General features: G+C 47.9%; 1 protein-coding gene across 1 annotated transcript; it reads left to right on the top strand.

Moving 5' to 3' along the window:
- The first annotated feature begins 1,038 nt into the window (after positions 1 to 1,038).
- On the top strand, positions 1,039 to 18,138 carry CCT7 (chaperonin containing TCP1 subunit 7). Its single transcript, XM_028116299.2, has 12 exons — positions 1,039 to 1,175; positions 6,424 to 6,577; positions 7,203 to 7,309; positions 8,883 to 9,008; positions 9,987 to 10,039; positions 10,394 to 10,565; positions 13,806 to 13,970; positions 14,786 to 14,974; positions 15,596 to 15,693; positions 16,074 to 16,206; positions 16,655 to 16,861; positions 17,765 to 18,138. Exons 1-12 carry the CDS (start codon positions 1,170 to 1,172, stop codon positions 17,984 to 17,986), a joined length of 1,632 nt encoding a protein of 543 aa, XP_027972100.2. The 5' UTR covers positions 1,039 to 1,169; the 3' UTR covers positions 17,987 to 18,138.
- The last annotated feature ends 594 nt before the right edge of the window (positions 18,139 to 18,732 follow it).

Here is an 18,732-nt window from a genome sequence, read left to right as displayed (position 1 = left end):
GCTGGTTGGCGGACGGGACCGAGGCCCATGGCTGATTGGCTCTGATGCCTGTTCGTGTAGCTACACTTTCCGCCTCTGCGCCTTAGCCCACTTCCTATTGGTCGAGAGAAGTGGGGCCGAGGGCTGATTGGTCTAAACTCTTAACAGCAACTGCCGCCCCTTCCCCCCCACCCCGCCGGCAACCCAGCCCCAGCATTTCTTAGTTTGGATTCGATTGCAGGGTCGCGCGGGCTGGGGGGCGGGCGGGGGAGGAAAGCGAACTGGAAGTGGGCACCCCTCTGGACTCGCTTCAGCCGCTGCAAGTCGGGGCCGTCAGCTGATGCGATCTCGGCCGGATCTTCCCTGCGGCCGCCTAGCAAGACGACGATTTGCTTCTCCCAACTGTGCTTTACTCTTCCTCACCACCTCTTTGGGAAGGGCGTTCGTCTGGCGCCCAGGTGGTCTCCCGCGACCTCCGCTCCTCTCGTCCTCTGCCCGGTTCCACAGTGCCTGCACGCTCTCTGTCGGTAGGCGCTGGGGACGCGGCTTAGTGATCCCCTCCCTCGAGGAGGCTGTGGCCAGCGCAAAGCCAGAAAACGGGCATTGGGGCCAGGTGTCGGGTGTCCACGCCGGCTTCTCTACTACTTAGCGTACAACTGTGACCTTGGACACCTTCGTAACCTCTCAGCCTCAGTTGCTTCATCTATAAAATGGGGATGATAACAGTACCAACTCGATAGAATTGGAAGGGCTTATGAGATCTCTCACCAGGTGCTTATTTAACGTAAGCCTATCCCATCGTCAGCGTTTAATAAATGCTTGTTTATTGTATTCCTCGGTCTGGCGTTCGGGGTGAGGGGGGATGGAATGAGGGTTAGTGGGTAACGCGGGCTCAACAAGGATTCTACATATTCAAAGAGGAAAGCACAACCAAAATCCGGCAACCCTTAGGTAACCAACACTTATCGCTAGAGCGCCCTACGACGCCCAGCCTCTGGTCCTTCTAGCCGTGTCGACTTTGTGGTAGCAAGCCATAGAGTGGCGGAAGTGGCTCCTCCCCTTCCTCTCTCGAGCCAACGGCTTGGCGAAGCTTCTGGGGACTTCTGTGGCGCGGGGGATTGTGGGGCTGCTGGGCCGCCCGGACGCGGAGAAGGCAGGAGGAGTGGCCGGCCGCTGAATAAGCTTTCAAGATGATGGTGAGTGGCGTTTCGCCTATCTGTCGCCATCCGCTGCTATCCGGTCCGTCGCTGGCGCCGCCCGGCCGGGGTCGGTCCCATAGGGCCCTCCGCTGCTTATTGACTCTGTCTTTGCCTGGACCTCCTGTCTACGGACGACCCCGGCCCGCAGCGGCCTGGCTCGGCCCCAGCACGGAACTGGGGCCCTGGGCGAGGGCTTCGTGGGGCCGGAGAGAAGGCTTTGGTCTGGCCGGCTGGGGACTACAAGTCCCAGGCTGCTTCGGGTCCGCGAGCCTGCTTAGGGGACCGGATATTTGGAGCCCCCCACAATCATAACCTGTGTTAAACGAGTGCGACTTGAGCGTGCATGCATACTGGTCAGCGGGTGCGTTGGGAAGCGTGGGATGTAAAAACGTGTGTTTCGTAGAACGGGCTGAGGCAGCATGGGGCTCAGCCATGGTTGCTCGCGGGTCCCCCAGCCCGCCTGCTGTTGCGTACTGGAAACAGACTTGGCTTGTACTTTAACACTCAGTCGTTCATTCCTTAAGGAATGCCTACTGAATGTCATGTAATGCCAGCTGGTTGTTGGGGGTGCAGCTCCTCAGCCGGGAGAGTGGACAGGGCACATGGGGACACTACTTCAGAGGTGGGAAGACCCGGGCTCTGACTCCGACCTTGTCTGCCCTTCCGGATTTGGCAGCAGACCAGGCTTTTCTAGTTGGCCATCTAACTCTGGGTCTCCTTCTCTTGAATTAGGGGTGTTGATGAATCCCGGAGGCCCCCTGTAGCCCTTCTGCATTATCCCTTTCTGCCACCTCAGAGCTGTAGATGCCTTCCATAGATCCCAAGCCTGTTGCTGTCTCTTGAGTTGCTGTTGAACAGGGCCAGCTTTTAAGGGGGTGTCTGAGGCAAGACCCTGACTAAGATACTGCTCCCGGTGGTGCACTTGGCAGTTCACTCATTCATTTCGGTCTGTCAATCGGAGGAAGTCCTCTGTTCTTTTCTGGTCTTCTGCTGCTGCTTCCTGTCCCAGTAGATGTCAAACTGACACCTATGAGGTGTTCATTCTGTTACCAGATGCCCCGTGAATCCAATGGTACCCACGATAGAAGGAACCTAGAATTTATCTGTACTCTTTCTCCCCTTCACACCTCTAGTACTGCCCTTTATTCAGTCCCTCTTCGGCATTACCTATTCTTGAAGTCGCCTTCATCTTCTGTTTAGAGGCAGCAGAGCCCTTGAGGGTAAGGGCTCTGGAGCACACTGGATGCCTAGGTTTGTAAATAAGCTGGGCCACCTACTAGGTGTGTGACTTTGAGCACGTTATTAAATGTCCCGCCCTCTGTATTAAGGGGATTCTTTGCGCTAATACATATAAAGCGTCCAGCATGTAGTAAGCACTCAGCAAATGTTAGCTGTTCTGCTAGGTGGTGGTTGTTTGCTTCCTTTCCTCCCTGTAATCTGTCATGCTGACAAGGCTACCTAAGAGTTTTGGTGGGTATTCAAAGAACTGAGGATCACAACCAAGGTTCTTCTGTCTGGTGATAAAACCCTTCACCGAGGGGCTCCACCACACTTGGGTTTTTCCTTAACTGACCCCTGCTCTGTTTCCTTGCTGTGTAAGTTTTTAGGGAGGATGAAGATGAAGATCATTAAGCTGAAATTCCAGAGCCTTCCATGAAACCCTTGGCAGATTACTGGTTCCACTATTGTTTCTTTACTTGAGTAAAAATGAGTGAGATTGAAAAGTAACTTAGAAAAGAAGCTGGACTTTCCATGGCAATGCATGCCCTTTGGGAGCTAATAGAAGAGGACCCATCCTGCTTGACCGGGCTTGGCTCAGTCCAGCTCTGCCACCTTTCCCTTCCTTTAGGATCCCTCCTCTATTCAGCCTGCCATCTCTATAAGGCCTGCAAAGCATAGGGAACGTGGGGACTATGATCAGCTGCTTCTGAGCCCTACTTTGTACTGAAGAATTCTCTGTGGATTTAGTGTGACCATACTGCGAGTACTTTTCCAAAAATTGGAAGCCAGTGCTATATCATGGCTTGTATCAGACACTTACAAGTATATATAAAGTTGAATTTTCAGTATCAAAAGCATATTGCATATTGCTTCATATGTGGCCAAAGCTAGGCACTCCACAAATTGAGACAACTATAATCCTTACCTTTGGGAAGCTCATACTTCAAGATGGCTGGTGGTATAAAAGTTGTACACAAGAGGAAGCAGAGGGAATTATGGAATCCTCTGTTCAGGGTGCCCCTAGTAGCTGCTGTTGAAAAACATCTTGGAAGAATTGGGGCTTTGATGAATTGCTCTTCTGGTAAGAAAGTGTTTTGTTTTGTTTTTTACTTTTTTAAAATATCTTCATACACACACACACACACACATTTCATTAAGTAAACTCTGCAGCCAACATAAGACTCAAACTCATGACCTTGAGATCAAGAGACACATGCTCTACCATCTGAGCCATGGTAGGGGCACTTGAGTGGCTCAGCCATTTGGGCATCTGACTCTTGGTTTCAGCTCAGGTCATGATCTCAGGGTCCTAAGAGAGCTCTCTGTCTGCTCCCCCGGCCCCTGTGTACACGCGCGTGCATTCTCTCTCTCTCTCTCTCTCTCTCTCATGTAAATAAATAAAATCTTAGAAAAAAAAATGGGGCGCCTGGGTGGCTCAGTCAGTTAAGCCTCTGCCTTTGGCTCAGGTCATGATCCCAGGGTCCTGGGATGGGTGCCCTCCCCCCACCGTGGGGATCCCCACTCAGCGGAGAGTCTGCTTCTCTCTCTGCCCCTCCCTCTGCTCATGCGCATGCTATCTCTCTCAAATAAATAAAATCTTTAAAGAAAAAAAAAAAAGGAAAGTGCCAGGGTAGCTCTTGGAAATAAGCATACAGTTTGTGGAGGTGGAGGTAAGAACAAGCCTTCACAAGCATTGTTAAGTTATCCTACCCTGGTGGTAGGAGAGGTTGGAGAGGTAGGAGGTTTGAGAGGTCAAAATTTGTTGAAGGCAACAGGAAGAGCTTGAGATCCCAAAGTTAGTTTTTGGTTTGAAGTGTAAGACTATCCATGGCAAGGATGAACCGAAGAAGCTTGGGGGCTGCCATGAGGAATAATTTAGCAGGACTGGGAGAGTGTGGGGCCTTTGGCGGGACACCTTTTTCCTTACAGAAGGTGTAGGAGGCCTGAAAGAATGCTGGGAGTGTAAAGAAGCCATTTCTTGCTGCCAGACCTGGGACACTTCTGTGAAAGGGAAGGAATTTTCCCTCTGGCCCATGCCTAACCCCGGATTTAGGGGGTTACCTGACAGGTATTCTTTTTTTTTTAAAAGATTTTATTTATTTATTTGAGAGAGAGAGAATGAGAGAGAGAGAGCATGAGAGGGAAGAGGGTCGGAGGGAGAAGCAGACTCCCTGCCGAGCAGGGAGCCCGATGCGGGACTCGATCCCGGGACTCTGACCTGAGCCGAAGGCAGTTGCCCAACCAACTGAGCCACCCAGGCGCCCTGACAGGTATTCTTAAAAAAAAAAAAAAAAAAAAAAAGTAACGTATATGTTTATTGGGAAAACATTGAAACAATATAGAAAATACACAGTACAAAGCATCAAAACCCCCTTTACTCCCACTCTCTTATTCATTAGAGTTTGTTGCGCATCTTTCCAGCCCCCTTTTATGCATTTACATATTATATCCTGCCTCCTGCTTTCTCTCTCTTTATATTTTACCTAGATAAAGTGTGAATCAGAACATGCCATTCCTCTGCTAAAAGTTTTTCCAGGGCTTCCTTTTGTAGGAATAAAATCCAAACTCCTTACCATGGTCTACAATTGAGTATGCGATCTGGTTCTTGCCTGCCTCTTCAGCTCTATTCCAATCTTCCTCCTGCCCACTACCGTCCAGCCTCACTGGCCAAAGGCGTTGCCTTTATCAGGAATTGCCCAGCAAATACGGAGTCAGCCTCATGGGTCGCTAGACTTTCTGGTGTGTGAATCCTTGACTCCTTATTGTTGGATCGAGATCTCCCTGTGCTTTTGTTTCCTTTGTCTTTCCTGCTCAGACACCTGTAGTACCTGTAGGGGTGGACTGGGGCAGTGGCTTTCAAACTTCATATTGCAATCCGGGGTAAGAAATAAATTTGAAGTCATAGCCTAATAGTGCACACATAGCATAACAAGTTTTGAAACAGCACCCTTACCATATTCAGTTTCACACATACAAAATAAACTCACAAACACAGGGAAGACTGATTCTGGTTTATGAGCTCATCTCTGAAGGCACAGGTTTTGATGGAAACTCTGGTTTGCTAACATGAAGAATTACTGTCTGCTAATAATGGTCACTGAAGCAAAGGTCTCTAAGCAGGCTTTTAAAATAGGCAAGGATCCCTGTTTTCCCAGAGGTTCTAAGGCAGGTCTGCAAATTAAGCCTCTGTAGGAATAGTGACTGTTCTGGAGGCTAGCATGCAAAATAGAGAAAAATTTCTGTGGGACATTTGATTGGAGACTGGTCACAGGGAAGCGCTCTGGAACTAGCATGAGAGATGGAAACACTGTTGTATGAATCAGATTTGTTGTCATTTTGTGAAAAGGCTGTTTCTTGGCCTGGCTCCTTCCATACACTCCAGCTAAGCATAGTTAGTAAGGCTGCTTGCCTGGGCATCTCCAGGACACCACCTGAAGCTGTTGGTGCCTCGTGTTTTGCATCAGTGCTCCATCAACTTCTCTAGGATTGAGTTGTAATGCAGATAAGTGGTGGTTTTGCTGGAGGGTGAACACTGAGCTTCTTCCTCCTGTGCTGTGACCTAATTCTTCAACACAGGGAATAGTGTCAGAAGTTGAAAAGGGTATGCTTATTCCGCTGAGCACTGGAGAACACAGTATTTGATTTGTTCTTTTAGACTAAATCATGCTCCTCATACCATTTTCTAGCACACCTGCAGGGTATGCTGTGGTCTTGGCAGTATCTCTGGATATAGGGGCTGGTTAAGGAATCAGTGTGGTAGATAGTGGGAATATGGTTTTAAAAAGCCTCCAGAGGGTTGTGAGATCAAGCCCTGCATCAGGCTCCGTGCTCAGCAGGGGGTCTGCTTCTCTCCCTCTGTACCCCTCCTCAGGTGCATGTGCGCACTTGGCGCTCACTCTCTCTTTCCAGTCTTTAAAAGACTTACATATATTTCTGTTATGGGAAAGTATCCTTTCTCCTCCCTCCTTGAAATTCATTGTAATAGATGATTATTAAAAGCGGTCCATTGCTCTTTCTTCTCCAGCCCACACCAGTTATCCTGTTGAAAGAGGGGACTGACAGTTCCCAAGGCATCCCCCAGCTTGTAAGTAACATCAGTGCCTGCCAGGTGATTGCGGAGGCTGTAAGAACCACCCTGGGCCCTCGTGGCATGGACAAGCTGATTGTAGATGGCCGAGGTAAGTCTGCAGGGTTCCTCAGGCCACGGTGCAGGAGAGGAGACTCCTGGGGAATGTTTGGGGCTAGCAGAGGTTGGCATCACAAATGCCACTGCTTTTAAGATCTCTGAGGGATTGTTCGCTGTGAAACAGTTCCATTTCATACTTTGTCCTGAATGCTGAACCCTATGGGAATATATGGGAGAAGTTGGGCTCAGGAGTCTGTTGCTTCTTAGAGGCAGCCTGGAAACATGAAATAGAACCATATGAGTTGCCTGTGGTCGTTCCCATTGTATCATGTCCCCAAGACAGAATTCCCCCTCATGTTGCAGTGTATTAGCTGACATGTGAGATGTTAGGGTATCAACTGTGTCAAGAATATCTAAACGGTTTCTCATTCTCATTTAATTAATAGTTCCTACGTTCAGTTTGAGGTGTGCTAAATGCAGTTCAGAGAAAATCAGGAGCTCGTGATCTTTGGAAGCTTGTGATTTTAGGTGGCCCTTTGTGCACAGAGCTAAGTCTATAAAAAGATCAGTTCGCATGTGCCATGATCTCTCTCCCACCCCCATAAAGTATGCGTGGGCTCCCAAGTCCAGCTGGGAAAGGGGTCTTTAAATTTTTACTTTTTGTTTTTCCTTTTAAGGCAAAGCAACAATTTCTAATGATGGGGCCACAATTCTGAAACTCCTTGATGTTGTCCATCCTGCAGCAAAGACTTTAGTGGACATTGCCAAATCCCAAGATGCTGAGGTGGGAAAATCAAGCATATGTGTTTAAATAAAGGTTGAAATACATGCTTGCTTGCTCCTTTGCTTTTCTGTCTTAAATTTTTTTTATTTTAACTCTGAAATTATGATTTCACAAGTAATACATACTTGTAAAATATTTAGATGGAATTGACAGTCTTAAAATTTATACTATTTCACTGCATGTAGCTGAGATCTTAGGACCAGGCTCATGTACTGTCATTCATATCACTGACACAGTAAATAATTTAATCTCTCATGTGTTAGTCACCTTATGAGATGGGCCTGGAAACTGTAACGTTTCCAGTTTACCTGTTGTTGTTTTTTCCATGCTGGTAAAATATAGATAACATAAAAATTTATCACCTCAGCCATTTTCAAGTGTACAATAGGATGGCATTAATCAGTCTGTCTTAAAACATTTCTAACATTAGGGGTGCCTGGGTGGCTCAGTCCATTAAGCATCTGCCTTCGGCGGGTCATGATCCCAGGGTCCTAGGGTTGATCCCTGCATCAGGCTCCTTACTCAGTGGGAAGCCTGCTTCTCCCTCTCCCTCTGCCTGATTCTGCCTGTCACTCGTCCACTTGTGCACTTTCTCTCACTATATTTCTCTCTGTCAAATAAATAAAATCTCCTAACACTAGAATCTTGATAATAAATGTTGAGAGGAAACAGGCTTGCATTTTAGAGTATTACAAAGATGTTCTGAAGTTATATAAAAAGGTTTATTAGGACCCAGTAATGTATGGAACAGTATTGCTTGTATAAAATTAAAGTGAGAGTAGTCTGGATTTGACCTGTTACTGTCTTCAACAAGGGACTAATACCTTTCTGGCCAGGAATTTGGCAGCTTAAACCTTTTACCACAGTAACACTTTTCCCCCCTTGAAAATCCCTCACATTACACAATGGACATAAGTGAGTTGAAAGTAAATTTCTGCCAAATCAGAGGTGAGCTGGTTTTAGCTCTTATTCTTTTTCTCCCTCATTAAAAATAGGGTTTAGATCCCATTGTAGAAAATGACTATGTTAGAAAGGTTAGCATACTAGTGATCTGCCTATTCCAAACTGTTTAAAATGTAAAGGACTTTGGCTGGTCCTGGAAGGTTTGTTTTAGTGGGATTTGGCTGGAAATTATCTTTTTGTAAACTCTTATAGTACTTTGTACTCCTTAAAGAATATTTGTCTCATGTCTCTTACTACCATGGTTACTTAAGACGTGTAAGCATTTTATTATAAGTGTGACTGAGACTATCTTATTCATCACGCCTATGTGCAATAAATAAGTTCTTGGTTAATCTGCTTATGTGATTTATATCCTGAGGAACTTTGAGTGTCCAAATCAGCCCTCTTTGAAGAATGGGCCTGGCTGGGGAATTAATACCGTAGCCCAAAGCCATTTGATGGGATGGATACCTAACTACCATCACCTTCCTTGTACTTGTTGCCATCACCTCTGCTTCCAAAAAACACATTTCACACCCGTTTAAACAGTCCCGTAGGTTGCCTAAAAATGGCGTTTCAGGCTTTATCTCTAAACATGAGAAAATGTGAATTTCCTGTCATCCTCTTCCAGGTCGGTGATGGTACCACCTCAGTGACCCTGCTGGCTGCAGAGTTTCTGAAGCAAGTGAAACCCTACGTGGAGGAAGGTTTGCACCCACAGATCATCATCCGAGCTTTCCGCACTGCCACCCAGTTGGTATGGGAATATTGGCTACCTTGGCCTTGTGCCTGGGTACCTTCATGTTTCTCTTAGGATACCTTTAGCGGGGTATAGGGAGACTGGTAATACGGTTTCTTGGACGTTTTCTGACTTCTCCCTACGAATCTCAGTTCTACCATTCAGTAGCTATCTCTTTAAGCCTCAGGTTTCCTGATGGGCTCAGTAAGTGAGAGCTGGTGTTGATTTTTTTATCAAGTTCCTCATGGCACACATCTTGAGACCCTGCTTTTATTGATCTTTGACCTTCATTCTGTGATCTTGGGCAAGTCAATCCCTCTAGGCTTCACTTTCTCCCTTTACTGTCTCTGTTTCGGGGGCATGTGGGTGCCTCAGTTAAGTGTCAGACTCATGATTTCAGCTCAAGTCATGATCTCGGGTTTGTGGGATCAAGCACTGGGTCAGGCTCCACGCTCAGTGGGGGGGTCTGCTTGAGATTCTCTGCCCCCCCCCCCCCAAAAAGTTATTTACTATCTATTTCAGGTTGGTAACTTTAAAATGAGATCATATATGAGAAGTGCTTTTGAAAAGATACTAAGTTTAACATACAAATATGTTGCATAACACATCTAATTAATATATAAAGCGCTAGAAGTTGTCATGGGTGTTTTCCATAAGCCAGAAGGTTTGGCCCAATCTAGCGTCCTAGGTTGTTTCCACTCATTTAATTTAGTGTGTTCCCTGCATATTCAGAATTAAATCCTGGAAATACCCTGAGGATTCTTCAGAACTATACTATACCATACCTCTGCCTATACCTGTTTGTCACTGGGAGTTTTCTAAACTGTAAAGATGTGTGTTTCCGGGCAGCTACAAGACTTAGAAGTGTTGTTTCAGCTGCAGAATGGGAATGTTTAAGATTTGGGAGTAAACAATAGAGAGTGGCATGAGAGACTGGGACCACCTCTCCAGTTTGCCTCTGACACCAGAGACTTACTCGGCTTCTATTGTTGGCAGGCAGTTAACAAGATCAAAGAGATCGCTGTGACCGTGAAGAAGGAAGATAAAGTGTAAGTTTTCGGTGGGCTTTGTCAACCTTGACTTTCTGTGGCCAAATTGGACGTAGAAGTGTGTTGCCACCCTGTATGGGCCTGGGGCTGTTTGGCTCTTGCCAGACCCTTGGTTGTGCCCCAGCTCACATAGCACAAAAGGGGCTGTACACTGTAGTTTTAAAGTTGTCACACATGAGGTCTCTGACTGCAGTCACCATCTGTCAGAGAGAATCTGTCCTAAAGATGTGGAAGATGAAGTTGGTGTGGGCTGAGTTTAGAGACCAGAACAGACACCTGCTCCACATTGCAGTAGACTCAGACAAGAGGGGCTTTCCGGGCCTGACGCAGGTCCCACCCGTCCTTATGTCCCAGGGAGCAGAGGAAGCTGCTGGAGAAGTGTGCCATGACCGCTCTGAGCTCCAAGCTGATTTCTCAGCAGAAAGCCTTCTTCGCTAAGATGGTGGTGGATGCGGTGATAATGCTCGACGATTTGTTGCAGCTTAAAATGATTGGAATCAAGAAGGTGCAAGGTGGTGCCCTAGAGGTAAGCCTGCTGCCGCCTCCCTAGGGAGGCTCCTGCTTTCACATGGATTCTCCAGACAGGTTGGTATAGGAGGTAAACACACGTTCCAGGTGTTGAGAGAATGCATGTTGGGCTGGAAGTCAGACTTGAGTTGTAGTCCCCATGCTTTCGCTACAGCCTGTCACTACATACATTTTGTAATTTCTCTGGACCTCTGTTTACTTGGCACAAGAGCAGATTGAACTCGTTGATTTTTAGGATCTCAGTGTGATGTGGAAGGGGGTAGCGCTAGCTCCACCTGATAAATTACTTATGACCCTCTCAGTTAATCAATCTGAGAAGTACTTCTCAGTCCACTCTTTTCCAAGGGACGCGCCAAGCTCTCCTTTTTATTCATTTATTTTGAATAGGTGATACATAGTTCTAAATGTATAAAGGGGCCTAAAGATAAAAATAAATGTCCCCTGTATGGTTCCTGCCCCAGATACAACCACTATTAAGTGCGTGTGTGCGCGCACGCGCGTGTGTGTACACACATAGCGTGCAGGTGCTTCCCGAGTTATTCTATGAATTTCTAAGTATATATGTAAATAGTGCTTTTCTAAACACAAGCATTCATTTATAATACACAGTGTTGTAACTCACTTTTGTCCATTGAACAACATATTTTAGAATTTGATCCATATTAGCATGTGGGGCTTTTAATTCAGTGCTGCATGATAGAACTGTCTGCGATGGTGGGACTGTTAGATGTCTGTGCTGTCCATTTTATGGTAGCCATTAGCCATATGTAGCTACCAAGCCCTTGAAATGCAATTAGTACAACTGAGGAACTAAGTTTTTAATTTAACTTTTATTTATTTAAATGGAAGTAGCTTTTATTTATTTAAATGGCTCATGGCTACTGCATTGCCCAGCATAACTGTAACTTGTTCTTTTGTAACACAGTGGTATCTGTCTGGAAGCCTTTTTTGATGTTGTTATCTCCGTGCCCTTTTGGCCCTTCTCCACTCTGGCCTGCCCTACTTCTTTACTCCACCTTCGTGACCTGTGATATAGACAGGGCAAGACCGGCCTGAAATATTATATGCTGGCCTGGCCCTTCAGTTTTTTTCTTTGACTTTTACCCTTCCAGATTACATCCCCACTCTGTTCTCCTTCCTCCTGTCTTGGCACATGTCAGTAGACTGAGGTTCTCTCTCTTCTGTAATAAAGCTGTGAGAAATCTGAAGGTCATCTGAGCAACTCCCTTGTCTTTGGCTCCTGTACTGCTCCTTTCTCAGCCCACCATGGTTTACTGACTTTGTCTCTACCCACTGCTTTGGTAGCAGTCGCCCATCTTCTCATGGGCCTTCCTATTCCCCTAGACTTTTGAGATTAGATTGGCATTCACTCAACTAAGGATCAAAATAATAATTTTATCTGGTGAGAAAGCCAAGGGCTCCAGCCTACTTTTTCCTTAGGCTGTCCCATATTTCTTAAGTGCATATAAAACCTGACACACAGAATTCAATAAATGGTGGTAGTAATTATTTACTTATTCTCAGGATTAACTGAGAACTTCCTGATCTGTATCTTCAGTCCTTACCTCCCCTTTGAGCCTCATGCTCTTGTATCCAACTGGTGCTGAATGCCTCATCTCAGTGCCCCAGACCTGTAGCACTTTCTGTGTTCCTTGACATAGTTGGTGTCTCCACCATTGACTCAGTCACTCACACACCAGAAATCCAGGGTCATCTTTACAACTCCTCAAAAAATAAAAATGAAAAAACTTTCTCCGAAAATCTTTACAACTCCTCACAACCTGTCAGTCACCATTGTCTCATCTTGCCTGCCAGTTTACTATTTACTTCTGCGAACTCTCTTTCACTTACTCTCAAGACCATTGTCCTGGCAGTGGCCACCCTTCTTCCAGTCTTGGATCCCCTCAGTCAGCCCTATTTTCTGTTATTAAGGTGAAGTTCCACAATTTACTACCCTGTGGAAAGCCTGTTGGGGTTCCACATTGTATACAGGATGAGAGGCAGGCTTTAGCAGAGCCTGTAAGATTCTCCTGCACTGACCCCTGCCCTCTGCTTTATATTCCTGCAGCTGCCAATGGCTTTGCATTCTCTGACATCACCACACTGCCTCTGTGGAACATCTTTCCCTTTTTCTGTTTGATTTCTGCTTATCCATCTTTTTTTTTTTTTAAAGATTTTATTTATTTATTTGAGAGAGAGAATGAGATAGAGAGCATGAGAGGGGAGAGGGTCAGAGGGAGAAGCAGACTCCTTGCTGAGCAGGGAGCCCGATGCCGGACTTGATCCCAGGACTACAGGATCATGACCTGAGCTGAAGGCAGTCGCTTAACCAACTCAGCCACCCAGGCGCCCTTCTGCTTATCCATCTTGATTAAGCTGAGGCATCACCCCCGTTAGGATGCTGTGGATTTAAGTGATGCACAAACATGTTCACTGGTTACTGCAGTATTAGAGATTAGCGCTGGCAGAGAACAGAGAGGTCACTGAGCTGAATATACTCTTTTTTATCTAGTGGGAAATGACTTGGTCGTTTAGTAAGAAAGAGATCTGGGTTCTGAACCCAAGTCTTTTGATAGTGCTGAAGTCAGTCCCAAGTGCAGCATGCTTTCTTGCTATTCCCTACTATTAAATCCAACCCACAGGAAGCTCATGTTCTGAGGGACTGAAATGTAGGACGCCACAGTTGTAGCTAGGGAACTGTACAGGGAGTTTCTGACCCTTTGCATCCTGGGAAGTGGAAGCACCTAGGCTCCTGCACACAGGTCCCAGTGTGTGTGCGCGCGTATGCAGGGCAGATACAGAGGGCTGTGGGGAGGGCGTCCAGTAGAAGACTGGGTGGGGGGTTGAGTTGGGATTGAAGGGGGAGGCATCGGGCAGCCTGTGCCTTATTCATAAACGCCCAGTCCCATTCCTGGCACTGGAGGCTTGCATTCAGCATTCTCGCTTGGCTCCTGCTTTGGAGGTCAGGCTCAGAGGATGGCCCATACAGCCCTTTACCATGCTTAGTCTCTGCAAAGGATTGATTTCTTTCTACTGGAGGGACAACCAAAATACGTTTTGAATTTTTCCCAGCTTTTATGTAAATGAAAAGGCTTTGTTGTAACAGCAAAGTAAAGACACATGGTTAACTCTTTCAGGTTCAGGGGAATGGACACACGTTAGCCTAGTACACCACTGGCTTGATTTCCTTTCATGCCAGTACCGAACTGTTGACTGTTTGTTTGTTTTTTTTAAACAGGAGTCCCAGCTGGTAGCTGGCGTCGCATTCAAGAAGACTTTCTCTTATGCTGGGTTTGAAATGCAGCCCAAAAAGTACAATAATCCAATGATTGCCCTTTTAAATGTTGAGCTTGAGCTGAAAGCTGAGAAAGATAATGCTGAAATCAGAGTCCACACGGTTGAGGTAGGCCCCATCAGTTGGCAGTGGCTGGGGAACGGTCAGCTTTCTGGGCTAAAGCCTTGGGTCTTTGTGGCCATCTTGGGCCCAGCTCTGTTTCTCAGGCTCCCTGTGAACTCCATTCTCCTCCTGGCCCCCTGAATATGCTGCTGTCCAAGTACCAGGCCCACTTCTTTTCCCACTCTACTCTCAGAGTGACCTGAACCTGAAGAGATTTGGATAGGGAAGGCCTGCTGAAATATTGTTCTCTGGCCCCAGGGAAGGGGCTGGCGGTGGCCTTCCACCTGTACACCGAGCCCAGGATTTTGAGTCCTCTTATTTGAGCAGATAAAGGCTCTCCTTCTACACTGGGTCCCACGCTATAGGGACAGGTGTGTTCCCATCACTGATAATACCAAGGCTGTCTCTGGAAGTAGCCATGTCACCCAGCTATAAGCAGGTGCTATTAGGTAATGTGCCCCCAACACGGAATGGCCTCTGGGGGAAGGGGTCTTGTCGTTGGGAATTCCATGGGAACAGCTTCTCAGAGGAATCTAGAACTCTGTGAAGCTAAACTATTTCTTAAACCTTGGCATGCCGGCTCTGGAGGAACGCCCGGTCCTGGGGTTATTTTCTGTTTTGGTGTTTGAAAGTTTTAGGTGGTTCCTAAGTTACCGTATGGGGTCCTTGTTTAGTTGGACTGAGGAGAGGCGATTCTGGTTACCCTTGTTAATTCCCAGATAAATCAGCATATTTGACTTCTGCGGGGAGGTATAGTTTAGCCTACCATCTATGCTAATCTCTCTCCAAAAGCATCCTCATCCTTTCCTGGGTCTCTTCAGGATTATCAGGCAATTGTTGATGCTGAATGGAACATTCTCTATGACAAGTTAGAGAGGATCCATCATTCTGGAGCCAAAGTCGTGTTGTCCAAACTCCCAATCGGGGACGTGGCCACCCAGTACTTTGCCGACAGGGACATGTTCTGTGCTGGTCGAGTGCCGGAGGAGGATCTGAAGAGGACGATGATGGTAACCAAACATTCGTGTGCTGCTCCTTGCCCTTTGTGGGCCCAGAGGGGTTTTCATTTACTCCCGGTATACTGGAGTGCACTCTCAGGTTGGCATGTGACTCTAGGCCTGTCTTTGCTTTTTTTGGCCTTGAAGCACTCCAGTCCCCGTGTGTCACGTGCTCAGTGTAACTGAAACGAGTCAGGAAATCTAATTTGTGAGGGTACCTAGTAGTAATGCCATGATCAGCCATATAAACTCAAGTATTGGTGTTTCCAGCCAGGTTTCCTCCTTTCCTTTTTGAGCATCTCACCAAAGACGTGTTAGGTCCAAAGCACCGATCCTAACTAGTTGTTCAGCCCAAGGCACGCTAGTTTGGGGGAGTGGGTTTTGGGTGAAGTAAAGGGTCCTCATCTCCTTTTAACTAGGCCTGCTTGCCTGTCATTTGTCTTTGTTCTGTTTTATTTTCCCCTCTTCCAGGGGGTAAGGGTGAGAGTGGGTTATCCAGGGCAGGGGGCTCTGGGGCACTGTGGCAGGATTTAGCATGAGAATTGGCTTTTGAGGCTAGATGGCACAAAGCTCTCTTCAGGCTTCACGTGAGCCTTAACTGCCAGATGATCTCACCGCCTTGTGCTCATTCAGGCCTGCGGAGGCTCCATCCAAACAAGTGTGAATGCTCTGTCGTCAGATGTGCTGGGCCACTGCCAGGTTTTTGAAGAGACCCAGATTGGAGGCGAGAGGTAAGCCATAGGCCTGAGCTGCCTCTTGGCCGAGCTCACGGGACCTGCCTGAGTCTGGCCTTCTGCCATCTTTTGGGGGGTGGTAGACAGCATGTGCTACTCTTTTTTGAGGTCTCACCTTTTGGGGTATAAATAACTCAGATACGAAGTATTTCGAGAGGGAAGGAGGTCAAGTTGGGTGTAAAGTCTGACTCCACATTATTTTATGCCCCAGGGTTACAGCCCCAAACCTTCCCCAAAACATGTCTATGAGAGTGGGATTAGAAAGCCCTAGGGAGGAACAGAAGAGCAGCTACTGAGCTGGGAGGATGTGGTGAGGTCAGATGCAGCAGGTTGGCAGCAGAAAGAAGTTGACATGTATGATTTGATCCTGGGTGTAGGTACAATTTCTTCACTGGCTGCCCCAAGGCCAAGACTTGCACGATCATCCTTCGTGGTGGTGCTGAGCAGTTTATGGAGGAGACAGAGCGGTCCCTGCATGACGCCATCATGATTGTCAGGAGGGCCATCAAGGTACTAGGCTGGGGGTGTCCTGCCTCCCCAGCTGATAAGACCCTGGATTTGTGTGGTGATTTCTTCCCTGTATAACCTGTCTTCCCTAAGTTGCCTCACAAGTCATAAGGAAATAGCCTCTCAAAATAGGTCAGGCCACCTTAAAGGCTATGACTTGTGAGCCAGCGGGGAAGCTGCTGTTGTCAGCCATCCCAGGGACTGTACCAGTGCCCTCAAACTACAAGGTGACCTCAAAGATGGTGAGGAACCAGAAGGTTCACTGGATTGTAGTTGGGATGTGCTAGATGAGAGCTGCATCTAGGCTTCCTGGGTTTTGGGATGTGGGAGGAATGAGGAATCACTCCGTTTCTGTGCTAGAGGGCCTGCTGACTGGCTGGTCCAGCTTGGCTGTGGCTGGAGCTTGGACCAGGGGCCTCTTAGCACTGAGAGGTGGGTCTGGTCTCTGCAGAACGATTCAGTGGTGGCTGGTGGCGGGGCCATTGAGATGGAGCTCTCCAAGTACCTGCGGGATTACTCAAGGACCATTCCAGGAAAACAGCAGCTGTTGATTGGGGCATATGCCAAGGCCTTGGAAATTATCCCACGCCAGCTGTGTGACAACGCTGGCTTTGATGCCACAAACATCCTCAACAAGCTGCGGGCTCGGCATGCGCAGGTGAGTCCCTCTCCTTGGGGTCCAGGGATGGGGTGCGTGGGGATAAATGTTCGGTGTGTGCCGCGCCTACTCAAGCTCTGCGTGTTGGGCCCCAGTGACAGGGCTGGAAATGAACCCCGTACCAGCTAACTGGGCCTCTGAGGGCAGAGAGAAAGCTGCGGTGCCAGGACTGGAGCTTCCAGGGCTTTCTTCAGTGCCTGTACCGAGAGTATGGTCCCGCTCCTCGCAGTGCCATAGGAGGAACCAGGGGGACCCTGCTGCCGCCTCCCTGGAAGCACACGCTGACCCCATGTATGGCTTCCCCAGGGTGGGGGTGAAGCGGGCCGGAGCCCTGCCAACCAGCGGCCCAGCCACAGCTCTACCGCCTCTAGGTTGGGCTCTCTCTGCGAGCTTAATTTGTTATTTGCTGCTTAGCAAGTATTTGTTGAGAGGGATTTGTTAAGTGCTCGGCACTGTGACAAAAGCACTCAGTGAGTGATCTTGTTTGTGACTTGTGTGTGAGGGCTTGAAGCACCTCCATTTCCTCATCTGAAATGGAGACTGACGGAAGCAGTGAGCTTAGTAAGGGATTAGAAAGTGTTCCTCTTGAGAAATACACAGTCCTTAGGGTGACCTGAGGACGGGGCCTCCCCAAAACACAGCACATTGCCCGGAAGAGGGCCCAGAGCTCTTTTGTGAGCAGCATGTTTAGGGTTTGAAGGGGTGGGTGTGAGGGGCATGGGTGGGAAGACGCACACGCCCAGGTTCCTGGTGTGACACCAGGCAGACGCCATCTTCCTTGGGGAAACGCAGGCAAGTTCAGGAGAGTGAGGTTTCCTAACGCCCGGAGTCTTTTGGAGGATACGCGAGAAGAAATTTGAGAGCAGTTGCCTATTAACCTCCCCTCTTTTCCTGTTCTGTCAGGGGGGCGTGTGGTACGGAGTGGACATCAACAACGAGGACATTGCTGACAACTTCGGGGCCTTCGTGTGGGAGCCAGCCATGGTGCGCATCAATGCCCTGACCGCAGCCTCTGAGGCCGCCTGCCTTATCGTGTCAGTAGATGAAACCATCAGAAACCCTCGCTCAACCGTGGACGCTCCCCCAGCTGCGGGCCGGGGCCGGGGCCGGGGCCGCCCACATTGAGAGGCATCTGCCCCTCATGCGAGTGGCTGGCAGGCTGGCCGCAGGGTACACTTACTTTCCCTGTCTTGGTCCGTTGGTATTACGAGGAAAGGGTAGTGATTGGTCCACTCTGTTCTCATTGGAGGTTATTTAAATAAACGTAAGACTTAGAATTCACTTTGCAAATTACTTGGGCACGGGAGTTCTACTTGGAAATGCCTTGACTCCAGCTCAGGATTTTACTTTTGTATGTACTCACCCACAGATAGAAAAATTTTCTTCTTTTCTGTTGGGCTCAGTCATCAACAGCCTCTGGTTGTTATGGCAGAGTATGGGTCTGCTCTGCAGGTGGGGAGCTCCACTTGAGGGGCCTCCATCCAGAAGTTTCAGTTTGGGGGTTTTCTTTGTCCCAGAAGTGGCTAGGAGATGTGGAGTTCCTTCTTTTTCTGATGTCATCTTATTTAGCCCTGGCCTCACCAGGCACTGCTTCCAGGGTTTCTATGGGTTTGAGTAGATGTGTTACATTACCTTGTTTGCTCCTTCCACTTCCATACTCTTGGCTCAGTCTTTGGTCTCTTCTTTTTCAGGATCTCATGGTTGAGGGCTCTTGGAGGAATGTTCTAAAGAGGTCACATCCTCTTGAAATTCTGTGGTGATTCCTTAGAAGTCCATTGAGGAGGTGGCTGAAGGAGCACCCACCTGGTCTTGGTTCAACCACTAATGGTCTTGGGGGTTCCTTTTGCTTTCTTCTGACCAGTGGAGGTTTG

Source organism: Eumetopias jubatus, unplaced genomic scaffold (assembly GCF_037043125.1).
Source record: "Eumetopias jubatus isolate StellerSeaLion01/CBP00866 unplaced genomic scaffold, mEumJub1_p1.0 scaffold_9, whole genome shotgun sequence".
Lineage (NCBI taxonomy): Eukaryota > Metazoa > Chordata > Mammalia > Carnivora > Otariidae > Eumetopias > Eumetopias jubatus.
This window is presented reverse-complemented; position numbering and strand designations above follow the sequence as displayed.

Excerpts from the sequence above, each read along its gene's own strand:
- CCT7 (XM_028116299.2), top strand. Across the intron at positions 15,694-16,073 it reads ACCCAGATTGGAGGCGAGAG|GTACAATTTCTTCACTGGCT; the intron begins GTAAGCCATAGG and ends TCCTGGGTGTAG. Across the intron at positions 16,207-16,654 it reads TTGTCAGGAGGGCCATCAAG|AACGATTCAGTGGTGGCTGG; the intron begins GTACTAGGCTGG and ends TGGTCTCTGCAG.